Source organism: Dendrobates tinctorius, unplaced genomic scaffold, assembly GCF_039654945.1.
Source record: "Dendrobates tinctorius isolate UK_male_01 unplaced genomic scaffold, ASM3965494v1 ptg000028l, whole genome shotgun sequence".
NCBI lineage: Eukaryota > Metazoa > Chordata > Amphibia > Anura > Dendrobatidae > Dendrobates > Dendrobates tinctorius.
The window spans coordinates 37,117,815-37,137,179 of record NW_027361696.1 but is presented as its reverse complement, the minus strand read 5'-3'; the positions used below and the strand labels follow the sequence as shown (position 1 = coordinate 37,137,179).

General features: G+C 43.1%; 1 protein-coding gene across 3 annotated transcripts in view; it reads left to right on the top strand.

Annotated features, from left to right (window-relative positions):
- Nucleotides 1-19,365, top strand: part of LOC141085293 (B-cell receptor CD22-like) — a 221,488-nt gene that overhangs the window by 180,299 nt on the left and 21,824 nt on the right. For all 3 annotated transcript variants that reach the window (XM_073570571.1, XM_073570572.1, XM_073570570.1), the window contains one exon: nucleotides 2,821-2,875. In XM_073570571.1, the coding sequence (XP_073426672.1) occupies nucleotides 2,821-2,875 (55 nt within the window). The remainder of the gene's footprint in view (nucleotides 1-2,820; nucleotides 2,876-19,365) is intronic.

The window sequence follows — 19,365 nt, the reverse complement described above, 5'->3', positions numbered from 1 at the left end:
CACGGGCATGCTCAGTGGCCCGACATGGGGACTTAGTCCCTGGAGAATCTCGTTGCTGAGCAGCATGTACTGCCATAGCTGTGACATAGGTGGCAGCAGCAAGCAAACCCATGGAGCTGGTCTAGGCAGAGCGCCGGGACTGACGAGTTTACTGAGCAACCTCCTCTGCTGCCGTAGAGGAATGGGAGACCGTCGGAAGCAAGGCTCGGGATTCCCGCTGTGCAGCGACAGTAACCCGACGCCTAACAGTGTGTGTGTGCCATGCCAAGGTCCATGTCCTGGTACATGCCAGAAGGTAAGCCCGGTTACCGGCAAGGACACGATGGCATCGGACTCCGGACAGCTGGCAAGGATCAGGGCATCAGGCTGCGGACACCAGCTCCGGACATCAAGCCGCAGTCTTCATGCTTACGATCTCTGGCAGTAATGGCAGGTTCAGGGAATCCAGCAGGCAAACCAGGGTACAGGCAAGGAGGCAGGACAGATCTCCAGACATGGTGCTTGTTAGGGAACACGCTGTGGTCCAAGACAAGATTCCAGGCAGGGTGCATGCTAGGGGCACACCAGGGTCCGGTGCAAGGTGCGTGTGTAGGGGACATGCCAGGTTCAACGTGCAAAGTACGGTGCATGTGTAGGGGACACGCCAGGGTTCAAAATTCAACATACGAGACAGGGTGCGTGTGTAGAGACACGCCAGGGTTCAAAGTCCAAGGCAAGGTCCTGCGCGTGCCGAGGGACACGCCAGGGTCAGGGTACAAGACAAGGTCCTGCGCGTGCCGAGGGACACGCCAGGTTCAGGGTTCAAGGCAGAGTCCTGCGCGTGCAGACGGGCACGCCAGGGTCAGGGTTCAAGGCAGAGTCATGCGCGTACAGAGGGGCATGCCAGGGTCAGGGTTCAAGGCAGAGCCCTGCGCGAGCAGAGGGGCATGCCAGGGTACATGACAAGACCTGTGCGTACTTTTACAGAAGCACAGGGACGTATGCCACGGGGCAGGCGAGGGCCTGCGCATGCTAATAGAGGCGCACGCAAACACAGTGCAGAGACAGCGTGGGTGCAAGGAAGCACAGAGAGCACGGTTGGGGCACTGGCTAGCTGGTCAGGCTGCAGCACAGATAGGCGGGCAAGACTCCAGCGAACCCGGCTGGGGCATAACAGGCGACACGGCTGTCACTGGCCGACAAGCACGGCTGAGGCACAAGCAGGTGGGCACGGCTAGGGCGGGCACGGCTGAGGCACAAACAGGAGGCTAGGAAGGCCAGGTGAATGCAAAGAGCACACGCAGAAACAAGGCAATGCAACGCAAGAAACAAGGCAAGGCGAGAAACAAGGTAAGACAAGGTACAGGGCAAGGAGCAGAATGTAGGCAGAAACACAGAGTCAGGTCAGAGCGAGAACAGAGCTAGCAGCGGAGCGTAGGCCGAAGCCCAGAGCCGGGTCAAGGGCGAGACCTTCAGACAAGCCCTGTAATGTGCCAGAGAGCACAAAAGGTAAGAGAGGAGGAATGGTGTGTGTGCCAGGAGGCACAACAGAGCACCATAAATAAAAGGAGAAGAATGGTGCGTGTGCCAGGAGGCACTACAGAGCACCATAGGTAGGAGAGGAGGAGTGGTGCGTGTGCCAGGAGGCACTACAGAGCACCATAGGTAAGAGAGGAGGAATGGTGCGTGTGCCAGGAGGCACAACAGAAGACCATAGGTAAGAGAAAGGAAGAACAAGCAAAGACAGAGAACATAGGAAGGACCACAAGGCAAAGCATAGCAAAGGCAAGACATGGCAAAGCAGGCAAGGCAGAGAACACAGGAAGGACTACAAGGCAAAGCACAACAAGGACAAAACATGGCACAAAGGACAAGCACAAGACAAGGCACGGGACAAGAGGCAGAGTACAAGCACAGAGCGTGTGCAGAGATGCACTACAGGGCAGAGTGCAGGGGCACAGAATACAGAGAGCGACCGAGCAGACCAAGCAGCCATGCAGGGAAGCAACACGATACTCAGGCCCCGACCATAGGAAGGGGCGGTCTGATATAGGGCATTAGCACTTGCATTTCCGGGTCAGGACCAGGGGAGAACTTCCGGTTCAGATCCTCCAGGATCATAGAGAGTGTTGCTAGATCAGACTGGGCTGGACCATAGAGAAGGTCACATGATCAGGGGCTCCACAAACACTGAGATGTTAGCTGGATCAGGCAGTGCTGGAACATAGGAAAGGTCACATGATCAGGGGTTCCAGGAATACAGAGAGGATTGCAAAATCAGAGCAGAGACGGATGGTTACCTAGCAATGGCGTGCAGCCATGAGGTAAGGCACGCGTGCACACTGCTCCAGGTATCTTGCAGCACAACAGTCACGAGGTGCGTGTGCACACTGCTTCTAGGGATCTTGCAGCATGAGACATAACGGGCATGAGAATTTAGTGCACGTGCACACTGCTCCAGGGGTCATGCGGCACAACAGACATGGCGGGCATGACACGCATTACTTGCCGAGTATCGAATACCCACGAATATGCTTGCTCATCCCTAATCATGTAATATCATAGACCTAATGGAAAAGAGAAGAATTAGCTGGGTAAAAAGGCAAAATGAGCAATTGTAAGTACACAATGCTATCTAATATAGATATCCTGCAGTATCCTAACAGCAATGTGATGGGAAGAGGAGTCCGTCTTTAAATACATGGACTAAGTTTCTTACTACTGTACCTCCAACACAAAGTAATGTAGACATTTTTCTTGTGTAACCCAAACCCCCACATGTGGTTTGTTAAGAGAAAATTGTGTTGAATAATCTTTCTTTTTGGATTCTATTTATTTTAGGCCTTCAGTTGATATGAGCTTTGCAGGAAACCAAGTAATTTACAGCAACAATGATGTAAGTAATTTTGTAAGAGATAAAAACTCCACCATTTAAATAATTTGATACTTATCTGATTACTCATTTCTTCAGAAATTTCTAAAGTAGAGTATTACCTCTCTCCTTTCTATTAAGTAACTATATACGGCTGTGATTAGTCTGCCAGCAATGTATGAGTGAATATTAACCCCTTCACCCCCAAGGGTCATTTGCACGTTAATGACAGGGCCAATTTTTACAATTCTGAAAATTGTCCCTTTATGAGGTAATAACTCTGGAATGCTTCACCGGATCTAGGTGATTCTGAGGCTATTTTTTTATGACATATTGTACTTCACATTAGTGGTAACATTTCTTCGATATATCTTGCATTTATTTGTGTAAAAAACGGAAATTTGGCAAAAATTTGGAAAATTTTGCAATTTTCTAATTTTTAATTTTTATGCCCTTAAAACAGAGAAATTTGCCACACAAAATAGTTAATAAATAACATTTTGCACATGTCTACTTTACATCAGCACAATTTTGGAAACACATTTTTGTTAAGAAGTTATAAGGGTTAAAAGTTGACAAAAGTTATAAAACCATTTTATTTAGGGACCACCTCACAATTGAAGTCACTTTGAGGGGTCTATATGGATGAAAATACACAAAAGTGACACCATTATAAAAACTGCACCCCTCAAGCTGATCAAAACCACATTCAAGAAGTTTATCAACCCTTCAGGTGTTTCACAGGAGCAGAAGTAACGTGGAGGGCAAAAATGAACATTTAACTTTTTAGTCACAAAAATGATCTTTTTAGCAACAATATTTTTTATTTTCCCAATGGTAAAAGGAGAAAATGGACCAAAAAAGTCGTTGTCCAATTTGTCCTGGGTACGCTGATACCCCATATGTGGGGGGGGGCAACCACTGTTTGGGTGCACGGCAGGGCTCGGAAGGGAAGGAGAACCGTTTGACTTTTTCAAACTAAAATTGGCTGGAATTGAGATCGGACACCATGTCGCATTTGGCGAGCCCCTGATGTGCCTAAACAGTGGAAAACCCCCACTAGTGACCACATTTTGGAAACTAGACCCCCTAAGGAACATAGCTAGATGTGTGGTGAGCACTTTGAACCCTAAATGTTTCACTAAAGTTTACTATGCCCGGGCGTGAAAAAATAAAAAAATATTTCCACAAAAATGATTTTTTTGTCCCCAATTTTTTATTTTCCCAAGGGTAACAGGAAAAATTGGATCACAAAAGTTGTTGTGCAATTTGTTCTGAGTACGCTGATACCCCATATGTGGGGGGAAACCACTGTTTAGGCACAAGGCAGAGCTCGGATTGGAAAAAGCGGCGTTTGACTTTTTCAAACTAAAATTGGCTGGAATTGAGATCGGACACCATGTCGCGTTTGGAGAGCCCCTGATGTGCCTAAACAGTGGAAAACCACCACAAGCAAACCCATTTTGGAAACTAGACCCCCTAAGGAACATATCTAGATGTGTGGTGAGCACTTTGAACCCCCAAGTGTTTCACTAAAGTTTATAATGCCCTGGCGTGATAATAAAAAAAATCATATTTTTCCACAGTTATGATTATTTAGTCCCCAATTTGTTTATTTTCTCCAGATTAACAGGAGAAATTGGACCCCAGAAGTTGTTGTCCAACTTGTCCTGAGTGCGTTGATACCCCATACGTGGGGGGAACCACTGTTTGGGCGCATGGCAGGGCTCAGAAGGAAAGGAGCGCCGTTTGACTTTTTCAAACTAAAATTAGCTGGAATTGAGAACGAACACCATGTCGCATTTGGCGAGCCCCTGATGTGCCTAAATAGTGGAAACCCCCCACAAGTGACCACATTTTGGAAACTAGACCCCCAAAGGAACTTGCCTAGATGTATGGTGAGCACTTTGAACCCCCAAGTTTTTCACTAAAGTTTATAATGATGTGGGAGAAAACTACTGTTTCGGCACATCGGGGCTAGGAAAGAAAGTAGTGATGTTTTGGAACGCAGACTTTGATGGAATGGTCTGTGAGCATCATGTTCCATTTGCAGCTCTCCTGATGTGCCTAAACAGTAGAAACCCCCCATAAGTGACCCCATTTTGGAAACTAGACCCCCTAAGGAACTTATCTAGATATGTGGTGAGAACTTGGAAACCCCAAGTGTTTCACTAAAGTTTATAATGCCTGTGCGTAAAAACAAAAAATCCTATTTTTTTGATCACAAAAATGATCATTTAGTCCCCATTTTTTAATTTTTCCAAAGGTAACAGGAGAAATTGGACCCCAAGTTGTTGTCCAATTTGTCTTGAGTACACTGGTACTCCATATGTGGGAAAAAACAGTTTTTGCACACAACGGGGCTCGGAAGGGAAGTAGTGTCATTTTGGAATGCAAGTTTTCCATCATGTTCCATTTGCAGAGCCCCTGATGTACCTAAACAGTAAAAAAATCCCACAAGTGACATCATTTTGGAAACTAGACCCCCAAGGAACTTATCTAGATGTGCCCCCTTTTTGTAACTAATCTACTGTTTCCTGTAAATCTAAGTAAATTAGTAGTGCATGTTTGAAGCAGTCCTTCATACACAGAGCAGATTTGTTGGGGCAGGTGTCCATTGATAAGTGGTGTAATTGCGTATTCTCCTTGTGTTACACACTTGGCACATTTTTGGTGGCTTACCTTTTCTTCCAGTTGATGGGACCACCCTCTGGAAATGCTGATCTGGTATGATACAAGCACTTTCAGTTACAGAAGTACTGAGGCCCGCTCCTTCCTGAATGCAAAAAATATCAGGGCCTTAACCACTACCTCCTTGAACTGAAGGTACGACGTATCAGTGTGGCATGCACATTGTGACAGCAGGAAAGCGTTGATCATTGTCATTTGCACGATGTGCATGGCCAGCTTTTTGTACCACAATCTGGCCTTTCTCAAACCATTGTACGGTTGGAGGAATTGATCAGAGAGATCAACGCCACCCATGTTTTTGTTGTACTCCAGTACACAGTCCAGATTGCTGACCTGAGTAGAGGTACCACGAACCGTGCTGAGGGCATCCCAACACCATGCATGGTGATCAAGAGAAGGACATCCCTCTTGTCCTTGTACTTGACCACCAGCAGGTGGTCGCTACATTGGGCTCTGCTGTCACCCCATCTGATCATCTGTCCAAGTAGTGTTTTTGGGAGGCCTCCTTGATTTTTGCGGACAGTATCGCAAGCTGTAGTACCTCGCACAGAGAGGGATTTGTAGAGTGGGATGCTGGTATAAAAGTTATCGGTGTAGATGTGATAAACTTTCTCCAGCAGTGGGTGCACCAAATGCCATACAATTTTCCCACTCACCCCAGGACAGGAAGACATCCAGGGGGTTCAATCGTGGTGTCCTTTCTTTCGTAAACTCTAAACCTGTGGGTGTACCCTGAGGTTTTCTCACACAGTTTGTAGAGATTAATTCTGTATCTGGCCTTTTTCATGGGCTGGTACTGATGGAATCTGAGCCTTCACTTAAAATGGATTAAAGACTCATCCACACAGATGTCTCTTTGGGGCACGTACATTTCAGCCAACTTTTTGTTGAAGTGTTCGATGACCGGCCGAACTTTGAACAGATGGTCAAAGTTGGGATCATCTCGTGGGGAACATTGTGCATTATTGGTATAAGAAACATATCGATCCCCGCAGTAAATGTAGCACATTTAGATCAAAAATGTTATCAAGTTATCCAATATTAAAATGTATTACTTTATTTCAATAATATTAAAACAAAAATACATAAAATAAGATGCCTCAAACCATAAAACTCAAAAACAGGAGGTCATCTAGAGCAGCATACACAAATACACATGAAAAATATATGTGTGTGTTTATACGTAGTGTGTCAGTCGACCATGACACATGCAGTTCCAATACACCAATTGTATACAACCAATTGCAAAATTAAAGATATAATCCACACAGTGTGACTTCATATGGACACATTAAATATAGCATCCCAGCACATCGCTATAAACGAAGCCTACATCCATAATCACATTATATCTCCGCAGTCATGCAGGCACAAAAAGATCACAGCTATCTCCATATAGTATAAAAATATAGGCACAAAAATGTCCTATATTTTTATACTATGGCATGTAGGAACTGCATGTGTCATGGTCAACTTACACACTACATACAGTGTAGGCCAAAAGTATTGGCACCCCTGCAATTCTGTCAGATAATACTAATTTTCTTCCTGAAAATGATTGCAATCACAAATTCTTTGGTATTATTATCTTCATTTAATTTGTCTTCAGTGAAAAAACAAAAAAAGAATTGTCCTAAAGCCAAATTGGATATAATTCCACACCAAACATAAAAAAGGGGTGGACAAAAGTATTGACACTGTTTGAAAAATCTTGTGATGCTTCTCTAATTTGTGTAATTAACAGCACCTGTAACTTACCTGTGGCACCTAACAGGTGCTGGCAATAACTAAATCACACTTGCAGCCAGTAGACATGGATTAAAGTTGACTCAACCTCTGTCCTGTGTCCTTGTTTGTACCACATTAAGCATGAAGAAAAGAAAGAAGACCAAAGAACTGTCTGAGGACTTGAGAAACCAAATTGTGAGGAAGCATGAGCAATCTCAAGGCTACAAGTTCATCTCCAAAGACCTAAATGTTCCTGTGTCTACCGTGCGCAGTGTCATCAAGAAGTTTAAAGCTCATGGCACTGTGGCTAACCTCCCTAGATGTGGACGTAAAAGAAAAATTGATGAGAGATTTCAACGCAAGATTGTGCGGATGGTGGATAAAGAACCTCGACTAACATCCAAACAAGTTCAAGCTGCCCTGCAGTCCGAGGGTACAATAGTGTCAACCCGTACTATCCGTCGGCGTCTGAATGAAAAGGGACTGTATGGTAGGATACCCAGGAAGACCCCACTTCTTACCCCGAGACATAAAAAAGCCAGGCTGGAGTTTGCCAAAACTTACCTGAGAAAGCCTAAAACGTTTTGGAAGAATGTTCTCTGGTCAGATGAGACAAAAGTAGAGCTTTTTGGGAAAAGGCATCAACATAGAGTTTACAGGAAAAAAAGAGGCATTCAAAGAAAAGAACACAGTCCCTACAGTCAAACATGGCGGAGATTCCCTGATGTTTTGGGGTTGCTTTGCTGCCTCTGGCACTGGACTGCTTGACCTTGTGCATGGCATTATGAAGTCTGAAGACTACCAACAAATTTTGCAGCATAATGTAGGGCCCAGTGTGAGAAAGCTGGGTCTCCCTCAGAGGTCATGGGTCTTCCAATGACCCAAAACACACTTCAAAAAGCACTAGAAAATGGTTTGAGAGAAAGCACTGGAGACTTCTAAAGTGGCCAGCAATGAGTTCAGACCTGAATCCCACAGAACACATGTGGAGAGATCTAAAAATGGCAGTCTGGAGAAGGCACCCTTCAAATATCAGGGACCTGGAGCAGTTTGCCAAAGAAGAATGGTCTAAAATTCCAGCAGAGCATTGTAAGAAACTCATTGATGGTTACTGGAAGCGGTTGTTGGCAGTTATTTTGGCTAAAGGTTGTTTAACCAAGTATTAGGCTGAGGGTGCCAATACTTTTGTCTGGCACATTTTTGGAGTTTTGTGTGAAATGTTCAATGATTTGATTTTTGCTTAATTCTTTTTTGTGTTTTTTCTTGCAAGCAAATTAAATGAAGATAATAATACCAAAGAATGTGTGATTGCAATCATTTTCAGGAAGAAACTGAGTATTATCTGAAAGAATTGCAGGGGTGCCAATACTTTTGGCCTCCACTGTATGAACACACACATAGACAGTTAGGTCCATATATAATTGGACAGAGACAACATTTTTCTAATTTTGGTTCTAGACATTACCACAATGAATTTTAAACAAAACAATTCAGATGCAGTTGAAGTTTAGACTTTCCATTTTCATTTCAGATAACTCCTCTTGGATAAAATATTTTAACTCAGGCTTACTATGCGCTGCTAGACCAGGATAAAATCACCACATGAGAAGGGTTAATAGAGCGTAAATTACATTTACAATTGTTCTTATTACTTAACAATTTAACCCTTTTGATTTCTGTTACAGGTGATATGTAAAAATATATTGAAAAAAGAAGAAAGAATTCATTTTGTGTACTGAAAAAAAGGGATTATATGGGAGATGGAACGAACCCATTGAAAAAATATATATATATATATCATAGTCCAGAGTCAGTACCACTTGGCTAAAGAGGATTTTGTTTGGGAAAAGAAGACAAACGTCAATGGAAGAAAAGTTACAAAATGTATTACATAAAAATATGTTTAATTAAATTACATTAAAAATTCCTTTTATTAAAAAGTGTAAATATTATAAAAATATGTAATAAAAAATAAAATACGTTGGATTAATATATGTGTGAATAAAAATTATTGTATGGGATTGGGAATATAACTCCGGAGGAAATATCTGAGAAAACATCAAGATGATTGATTGGTACATGGCAAAGGGAACGGACCTACAAAAATATCACTCCAAAACTACTTCATGAGAACGAGTTCGTATCCCTGGAACAGAGGTTACATTTGGTGTTAGCAATATCATTAGAGGAAAGTAAAAAATAATTAAAATTTAAATTAATAATTCAGTGAGAACGCTCTACTAAAAAACAAGAAAAATATACAAGTTCTCTCTAAATATACTCCAAAAAATTGTTAAAAGAAAGCTATACCATTAAAAGGAGCAGTTATAAAAAGACCTCTGTGATTTCGTTAAGACCATTGGGTTTCAGTGTGTTTAGTCTGTAGATCCAAAAAAGAAGTTCTCATGAAGTAGTTTTGGAGTGATATTTTTGTAGGTCCATTCCCTTTGCCATGTACCAATCAATCATCTTGATGTTTTCTCAGATATTTCCTCCGGAGTTATATTCCCAATCCCATACAATAATTTTTATTCACACATATATTAATCCAACGTATTTTATTTTTTATTACATATTTTTATCATATTTACACTTTTTAATAAAAGGAATTTTTAATGTAATTTAATTAAACATATTTTTATGTAATACATTTTTTAACTTTTCTTCCATTGACGTTTGTCTTCTTTTCCCAAACGAAATCCTCTTTAGCCGAGTGGTACTGACTCTGGACTATGATATACCGGGTGAGTCATAAAGGACGGATGTATTTGAAGTGGCTATAACTCACCACCAGGTGGAGGTAGAGATGTGCGGGAGGCGGGGTTATGTTTGTGAGGTGAAAGCATTGTTTTTATTTTAGTTTCAGTTTAAGCTATGGTGCCGTGGACGATAGAACATCGCGTTTTTGCGTACGACAGTTTTGTCAAGAATAATGAGTGTATCACAGCCGTTCAGCGTGAGTTTCGGCGTCATTTCAATATTCACAGAAATCAAGCTGTTCCCGCTCGTAACACTATCCTACGTTGGGTTGAAGCACTCCGTACACGAGGTACACTAATGAACAAACGACCACCGGGGGCTCCACGAACGGCACGTACCCCTGAAAATGTGGAACGCGTCAGGCAAGCCATGCTGCGTAGTCCGAGTCGATCTGCTCGGAAACATTCTTTAAAACTTGCCCTCAGTAATCGTACAGTAAGGTGTATTTTGCATTTAGACCTGCATTTCCACCCCTATAAATTGGCCATTGTGCAACAGTTGGAGCGCGGGGATTACGCAGCGCGACTGAAGTTCGCACATGAGATGGAAGCAATTATTGAGCAAAACGACAACCTTATTTTATTCATGAGTGATGAAGCTCATTTCCATGTCAATGGCATGGTTAATCAGCAGAACTGCCGTTATTGGGCCTATGAAAATCCGAAAGAATTACATGAACGACCGCTGCACAGCCCTAAGGTAACGGTGTGGTGCGCTATGGGCAAATATGGCGTGATCGGTCCGTACTTTTTCGAAGGCGATAATGGCAATACTGTTACCGTGAACTCACAACGTTATATCGCCATGATAAATAACTTCTTTGTTCCTGAGTTACGACGGCAACATATCCCCATCTCTAGTGTGTGGTTTCAACAAGATGGGGCAACGGCCCACACAGCCGGAGCAACAATGAACGTTCTTCGCCCTCTCTTCCCTGGTCGCATCATTTCCAGGTTTGGCGATATTAATTGGCCTCCTAGGTCCCCAGACCTGTCCATGTGCGATTATTACTTATGGGGTCACCTCAAATCACGTGTATACAAGCTTAAGCCTCGATCATTACAAGAACTGAAGGAAGCTATTCGAGTGGAAGTTGCCCAAATCGACAGAGTTGTGTTGGAACGTGTTGATGCCAACTTCCAAGAACGCCTTTGGAAATGCATCACTGATAATGGCCACCACATGGCAGATGTTGTTTTCCACACTTGAATTTGTCAAATATTTGTCAGTATACGTAACCAAATCTGTGAATACATTTATATTTAATAAATATTTAATGATTTTATGATTAGTTTAAAAACGTCCGTCCTTTATGACTCACCCGGTATATATATTTTTTCAATGGGTTCGTTCCATCTCCCATATAATCCCTTTTTTTCAGTACACAAAATGAATTCTTTCTTCTTTTTTCAATATATTTTTACATATCATCTGTAACAGAAATCAAAAGGGTTAAATTGTTAAGTAATAAGAACAATTGTAAATGTATTTTACGCTCTATTAACCCTTGAACTTTGACATCTGTCCTCTCATCACATGTGATTTTTGGCGCCTAAATTCAAATATTGTATGTATTTAACCAGAGAAGGCTGTATCTATTCACTACATGTCATCCCCTGAGGAAGAAGTGGTCTACACTTTGAAACGCGTTGGGAATTAAATGGTTAAACTTCTCATGTGGTGATTCTATCCTGGTCTAGCAGCACACAGTAAGCCTGAGTTAAAATATTTTATCCAAGAGGAGTTATATTGGCGGTCACGGTTGTGAACCTTCGGGCGTGCAGCAGGCTGACATTGATTTACATGCTTGTATCCCTTCTGGAAAAGGTGAGTAGATTCCATCTGAATTTATTCCATTTTCCACCCAGATAAGACCCTATTGCGCTTTTTCTTTTTCCTTAGTTTTTCCATTTTCATTTGAGGGTATCCACATTAAAATTGGATGAAGGATTTAGGAGTTTCCGCTCCTTAACATGTGCCACCTGTTTTTAAAGGGACAAAAAGTAATTGGACAGATTAAATAATTGTAAATAAAATGTTCATTTCTAGTACTTGGTACAAAACCGTTTGTTGGCAATGACTGATCTCATGGACATGTAAACTATTATCTGAAAAGAAAAAGCTATAAAAAAATAAAAATTGGGGTGGAGGAAGAGAGATTAGGCAGGGATCAGAGATCAACACTTATGGTTGTAGTCTCGCTTCTTTCTTCTGTCTTCTTTCTTCAGCACGGATTGTGGTGTTACAGGCTTCTGTAGCACCACAAGGGCCAGCACAGCAGGAGATTCAGTGGTGTGAGCGCTCTGCAGGAATCCTCAGCTATTGTGAGGACCTGCAGAGCAGTCGCACACAAATGAGAGACAGGTCAGAGACAGGTCACAGAGTGGTCATACAGCTGCTGTGACCTGTCATTGGTGGGATCGATGATCACATCAATCCCAACAATCAGAGATAGCCCTGGTGTCTCCGGTGTTGCTAGGCACTAGCCTAGGATCGGAGCTCACAGCTCCAATCCTAGGCAGGTCACCAGCAGGGCACGGCGTGGTCACACCGCTGCTGTGCCCTGCGATTGGCACGATCGATGTGATTGTTGATCACGCCATTCTGAGGGGTTTTTGCCAATGCCTGGCGTTGCCAGGCACGGGCCTGGGATTGAATACATCGGTACTCGATCCTAACCTGGGACCTCAATGTTTCAGCCAATCTGATTGGCTGAAACAATGAGAAATGCTGTGAGAATTGAACAGCCAATCACAGCGATAGGGAGGCCGGGAGGGCAGGGACAGCACCCAGGATGCTGACCGCATCTTCTCTAAGATAACATGGCATCGGAATTTTAATGCGATCACCGCGACTTAAGTTGCGATGTCGCATTAAAGGGCATGACGTACTATCCCATCCATGGGTATTAAGTCCCAGGTCACGTGGTTGGGATAGTACGTCCAATGGGAGAGAGGGGTTAAATATATGATTGTGATTGTTGGAGTGAGAACCAGCACATGTAGTGATTCTCTACTTTGCTTGAAAGAGGTGGAGTTTAAGATTTAGAACATCCCTCTATAGCATAAAAATAACCTAACAGTACATATATAAATAAGTTTTCATGATGAGGAAAATGGCTAGGGAACAAATTAAGTGCAGTAGGTTATTATCCAGATTAACGTGGTGATCAGAGGTGGTTCCCCTCACCTGATTCGGCTACGTAAGACTCAGCTCTGAAGAAATTAAAAGCAAAGCCAAGAAGTAAGTTACATTTCCCAAAAAATTCAATAATTAACACAGCAAAAAAGGCAACAGTAATTATCTGCCCAAGTATAAGCACTAATGCATCAGGATTAGAGTTGAGCGAAACGATCAAATTCATAAGTCGCCGACTTTCGCTGAAGTCGGGTTTCATGAAACGAAACCCGACCATAGCGTGAGGTCGGCCACGAGGTCAGCGACCAGAGCGCCAAAGTCGCGTTTCAAATGATGCTTCCAGGGCCCTTTTTCAGCCAATGATGGAGGACGCACACTGTGGGCAACGCGATGACATGGGCATCGGTCACCACCATCTTTGAGAAGGGCATGCGAGTGATTGGCTGGCTTTGTGCGGCGTCACAGGAGCTATAAAAGGGCGTGCATGCCGACTACCATCTTACTTCTGCTGATCTTAGCATTAGGGAGAGGTCGCAGCTGCTGATTCTGAATAAGGGAGAGCGTTAGGCAGGGAAGAAGAACAAAAAAACTGCTTCTGCTGGTAGCGATTTCCAATGTACAACACAACAGTTTGTGTGCAGTGACAGGGGAGGATATATTTTTGTGCATCAGCTCTGTTGGTTATTAGGCTGCCGTATAAGGCTCCCTGATAGCTGCATTGCTGTTTGCACACTGCTGTGCAGACTGCTTTTTTCAAAGCAAAAATACTTTTCTTCCTCTTTTCTGCACAGTTACCAAACGTTCATTTTTCCACACTTTTGTGTGCAGCAGTCCTGCTTATTAGGCTGCCTGCTGCCATTCTTGGACTGAGAGCATCATTGTCAGCCTCCTAAAATCTCTAGGGAGATTCAAATTCTCCCCAGTACTATATACACACCTTGTGCCTGGTCATATACCTGCCTATTTCAGCCTATGAAATTGAGGTGCAATCTATAGTGGGCCTGAGATAATAGATCAGCCTCCTAAAATCTCTAGGGAGCTTCCAATTCTCTCCAATACTATATACACACCTTGTGCCTGGTCATACACCTGCCTATTTCAGCCTGTTAAATTGAGGTGTAATCTATAGTGGGCCTGAGAGAATAGTTCAGCCTCCAAAAATCTCTAGGGAGCTTCCAATTCTCCCCAATACTATATACACACCTTGTGCCTGGTCATACACCTGCCTATTTCAGTCTGTGAAATTGAGGTGTAATCTATAGTGGCCTGAGATAATAGTTCAGCCTCCTAAAATCTCCAGGGAGCTTCCAATTCTCCCCAATACTATAAACACACCTTGTGCCTGGTCATACACCTGCCTATTTCAGCCTTTTAGGCCTCTTTCACACTTCAGTTTTTTGCAATCAGTTAAAATCCGCCAAAATTTGAAAATGGCGGATCCGCTAAAAATGTGTAAAAACGGATGCCAGCTGAGAGAACGGATCCGTTTTTTTAAGGATCCGCTATACCGATTTTAGTGCAGATCCTTAACAAAATGGATCCGTACCATCCGTTGGCATCCGTTTTTCACATCCGTTGGATCCGTTTTCTTGAGGATCAGTTTTTCCACACCTCCAAAATGGGATGCTCCCAAATATGATTCGCTCTTGGAGAATGCTCCCAAATGTGATAGGATACTGGAAACTAGGGAGAAATATATCTAGGGTGTTGTGATACAATTTCTTTGAAAGGTTTTAGAGCTAGTGGCAGCGATGGAAGGAGTTAGTGCGAGTCTGGAAGGAGTTATTGCGAGTATTGACAGCTTCTGTGTGGAATTTGATCTTCACTTGAATCGGTTGGCAATTATTGCTCTCCAGAGGGAGAAAAGAAGATTGCGACTCCTGCGTATGAGGAGACGACGCCAGTGGATTCATCCCATTAATGCGCAGAGGTTTACCCATGGCGTTTTTTCCACACTGTACCTGGAATTGAGGGATAATCCGGACAAGTTCTTCAACTACGTGCGCATGAGGCTGGAATTGTTCGAGATATTGGTGGATCGTGTTGGAGAACAAATCCGGAGAAGGGACACACAAATGCGGTTTTCTATATCACCGGCGGAGCGTTTGATGGTGACCCTTCGGTAGGTTATCTACTTTCTAAAATGTTTCAGATTCTGCAGGCTTTTATTGTTATGTTTTGGCTTGTAGTTTGTATTAATTTTACTTTTTTTCCCTTTTTTTAACAGATTCCTGGCAACTGGAGAATCCTTCACCTCCCTCCATTTCCAGTTCCGGATTGGGATTTCAACTATTGCTGGAATTGTACAACAGACCTGCCGGGCATTGTGGGATTCTCTACAGGAGGAATACATCCCAGAGCCAACACAGGAGAGGTGGCTGGAGATTGCCGACAAGTTTCAAGAAATCTGCCAGTTTCCAAACTGCATCGGTGCAGTGGATGGCAAGCATATCAGGATTGTGAAACCCATGGGATCTGGTTCACAGTTTTACAACTATAAGAAATACTTTTCTATTGTGCTTATGGCCATTTCGGATGCAAACTGCAAATTCATTGCCGTGGACATTGGTGCATACGGTCGTTCTAATGACTCTCAGGTATTCAAGATGTCCACAATGGGCCGTCGTTTGTATGGAGACAGTTTTGACTTCCCACCTCCAAGACCACTCCCTGGAACAACAGGGCCACCAATGCCTTTTGTGTGCATTGGCGACGATGCTTTTCAGCTTTCTAAACACTGCTCAAACCATATGGTAGTCGTGGATTAACACACTGGAAAAAAATCTATAACTATCGGTTAACCAGAGCGCGCAGAGTGGTGGAGTGCGCGTTTGGAATTTTAACTGCCAAATGGAGAGTTCTGTTAATGGCCATTAAAATGAAAACAGAGACTGTGGATGAAGTGGTGAAGGCCTGTGTAATCCTGCACAATTTTGTCCTTTCAAAGGAACCTGTTTCCATCGATGAAAATCTGTCTGAAACCACCTTGTGGGATTATGAGTAGCAAACTTTTCGGAGTACTGGCTCAGTGTCAAGAATGAGGGACACCTTTGCAGACTATTTTCTGACTCCAGAGGGACAAGTGGACTGGCAAGATGACATGATATAATTTTCTTCTTAATATACCAATTGTGAGTACCATTTTTTTTTTTTTCCTTTGACACTGAAATGTTACCAAGTGTTTGGTTTTCCCAAGCATTGTGTTACCATGTGATTTGTTTTACCAAGTGTTGTTTTTTTTTTTTAAGTTCTACACTTTGCAATGTTACCAAGTGTTGTGTACCAAGCGTAAAGTTTTACACTTTGAAATTTTACCAAGTGTTGTGTACCAAGCGCTGTTTTACACTTTGATATGTTACCAAGTGTTGGGTACCAAATGTTGTGCTACCAAGTGTTGGTTTTTTGTACCTTGTACACCACCGGTGTACTGTGAAATATTACCCAGTGTTGTGTTACCAAGTGTTGTGTTTACATTTTACACCACTGGTGTACTTTGAATATTTCCCAAGAAAGAAAGAACAAAAAAGAAACAACACAATAAAGTTCTTTTTTAAAAAAAAACATTGTTTATTTGTGAATTTGTAATAACTTTATTTTTTTTGTGAATTTTTAATATTTTTTTAACAGTTTTTTTGGTATCTTAAACCTTTTTTCTAAAATTTTTTTTGGTATATATTACTTTTTTTTTTGGAAAAAACAAATCACTTTATAAATTGTGATAATGTTGGGTGGAGATAGTATTGGAGGGGTTAACAGGGTTGACCACATCGGGGGGGGGGGAGGACTGGGGAGGGAGTTGGTGAGGATCAGAAGTGGAAGGGGGTTTAACACATGTGGTTGGGACGGGAGTGAATGGACAGACGAGGTTTGTGGGTACATTGAAGGTGTATGTGGGGGTGGGTATTGTGAGGGCATTGGGGTATAATGCAATGGGGAAGGAAGGTACTGGGAAGAATGGAATGGGGAACTAGAGAAAGGAGAGGGAGTGGTAGGAGGAGGGACGGTTGTATGATAGATGGTGGGGGAAGGATGGACGGGGGAAGGATGGACTGTGGAAGGATAGACAGGAGAAGGATGGACAGGGGGAGGATGGACAGGGGGAGGATGGGATGCTTCTGCAAGTACTTCCACTAGAGCATTCTGACAGGCTTGCATCACACGCATCTGCTGGTGAGTACTTAAACCTTCCATTTGCCGGACAACGGATTGAAAAAAGGTATGTCTCGGTGTCTGGTTTGATTCTAAATTCATCTGTTCCATGTATCTTCTGAGTTCCATGATACTTTGATTGATCATGGTCAACCCAGAAGATAACTGTTGTCCATAAGTGTGGAAACCATTCTGGACAGATGAGTTTAGACTCAAACAGTCAGACAAGGTCATCCTTTCCTGACTCCTCAGACGCTGCCGGCCAGAACCAAAAGTTGGTCGAGATGTTGCGGCAGTGTCTGAGGGGTGGGGAACAGGGAACAAGTAGTCACCAGCAGCTTTATGTGATGAAGTCTGCCCTGCTGCTCCAGTGCTGGTGGAGGGGATAGAGGGATGAGACAAGAGGGTAGGTACAGAGGGGTCGGATACCTCGATGTGGTCACCGGGGGCGGTCTCACTAGGGATCACTCCAGAGGGACGCAACTCTGATGCAGACTCCCGAGTGCTGCAAATGGTGCTAAAAAAAAGGAGAAAAAATATATATTAAAAATATTGATAAATTAATTTAACTCTGCTGAAAAAAAATTTGGTTAAACATTTCTACTACAGAAATGGTTTGTGGAATATTTACCTTCTGCACACCATTGTTGATCGGAGGAACCCCAGGGCTCTGTAGTTCTTGTACTGGGGTCCCCGTCGTCCTCCCGATCCACTCAGGGTCTGCATCTCCTTGTTGTAGTCCCTCTTGAAGCGATCCTGGAGCAACTGTCACCTGTGAAGCAAAAAAAAAAAAAGGGGTTTAGTATTCAACACTTCACATGCTGGAATATAATTTACTGAAGTTGTAATACTTACGCACAAAATCCCTGGCTCTCGCATTGAGTTCCTCCCAGTTCTCTATAACTGAAGAACAGACCTCATCCCAGAGCCGTCGGGTGGTTGGTTGGACGGCGTGTAAATGGTTTGCCATGTTCCACAGCAGCTCCCGGTTTTCCACCTCACGGATGAGCTCATCTGTATCGATAGTTAGACCCTCGTCCAGATGTCTCCGGGGAGCACGCTGTGAAACCTGTGAAGATAAAAAACAAAACAAAACAAAAAAAATTTACATTCTATTCAAACACATGATGTTCATTTAATCACTTATCCAAATAGGGTTACTTACCATTTGCCGACCAACAGAGGCATCACCTCGACGACCCTGGGATGTCCTGGGAGTCACTCTAGTGTGGGCACCTGATTCTGAAGACTGTAAAACAAAAAAAAAATTTTGTTTGGATGGATGCGTAGTTATTGTGTGTGCACTGTGATGAATGTTTGTGTTGGGTGTAGCATTATGTATGTGTGTACGTGCTAAACTTACACTCTGCGCACCCCCTCCTTGTGTCTCTCCACCCTGCACGTCTCCTCCTGGAAGCTCCTCTGAATCAGCTTCCTGTCAAAACATAATACATGGATATAGTGTTTAAACAAAAAAAAAATAAGAGTTAAAAAAAAAACAACAAATTATTTACCTCAGCTCGCTGATGATGTGAGGGGGAGCTTTCAGGAGAAGACGTTATGGTCTGGGTCAGCTGCGGTGGCTGCTGCGGTGCTTCCTGAAGTGATCTGCAAGTATAAAGACACTTGTTAAGCTACTATACAAAGGATCATAATAAGCTTTCAGGCCTTTATACTTACAGGGAAACTAGAAATGGTTGCCTGTCCTCTGCTGCGGCCTGGCTGGCGGTCTCTGCTGCAGCCTGGCCGGCGGTCTCTGCTGCGGCCTGGCTGGCGGTCTCTGCTGCTGCCTGGCTGGCAGTCTCTGCTGCTGCCTTGCTGGTGGTGCTTCATGCTTAGATCTGCAAGTATAAAGAAAATGATATGAAAGTTAAAAAAAATAAATAAATAAAAAAAAAATCTTCATTTGTATATAATTAGTATAATTCCCTGAAACTAAGTATGCGCAGTTTTAAGTGTTTGCATGTGTAAATTCCCTTATCTCTCACTGAGTGTAACCACAGTGATTGAAGGTGTGTAATTTTTTGTGTAAACCCACACTTTATCTT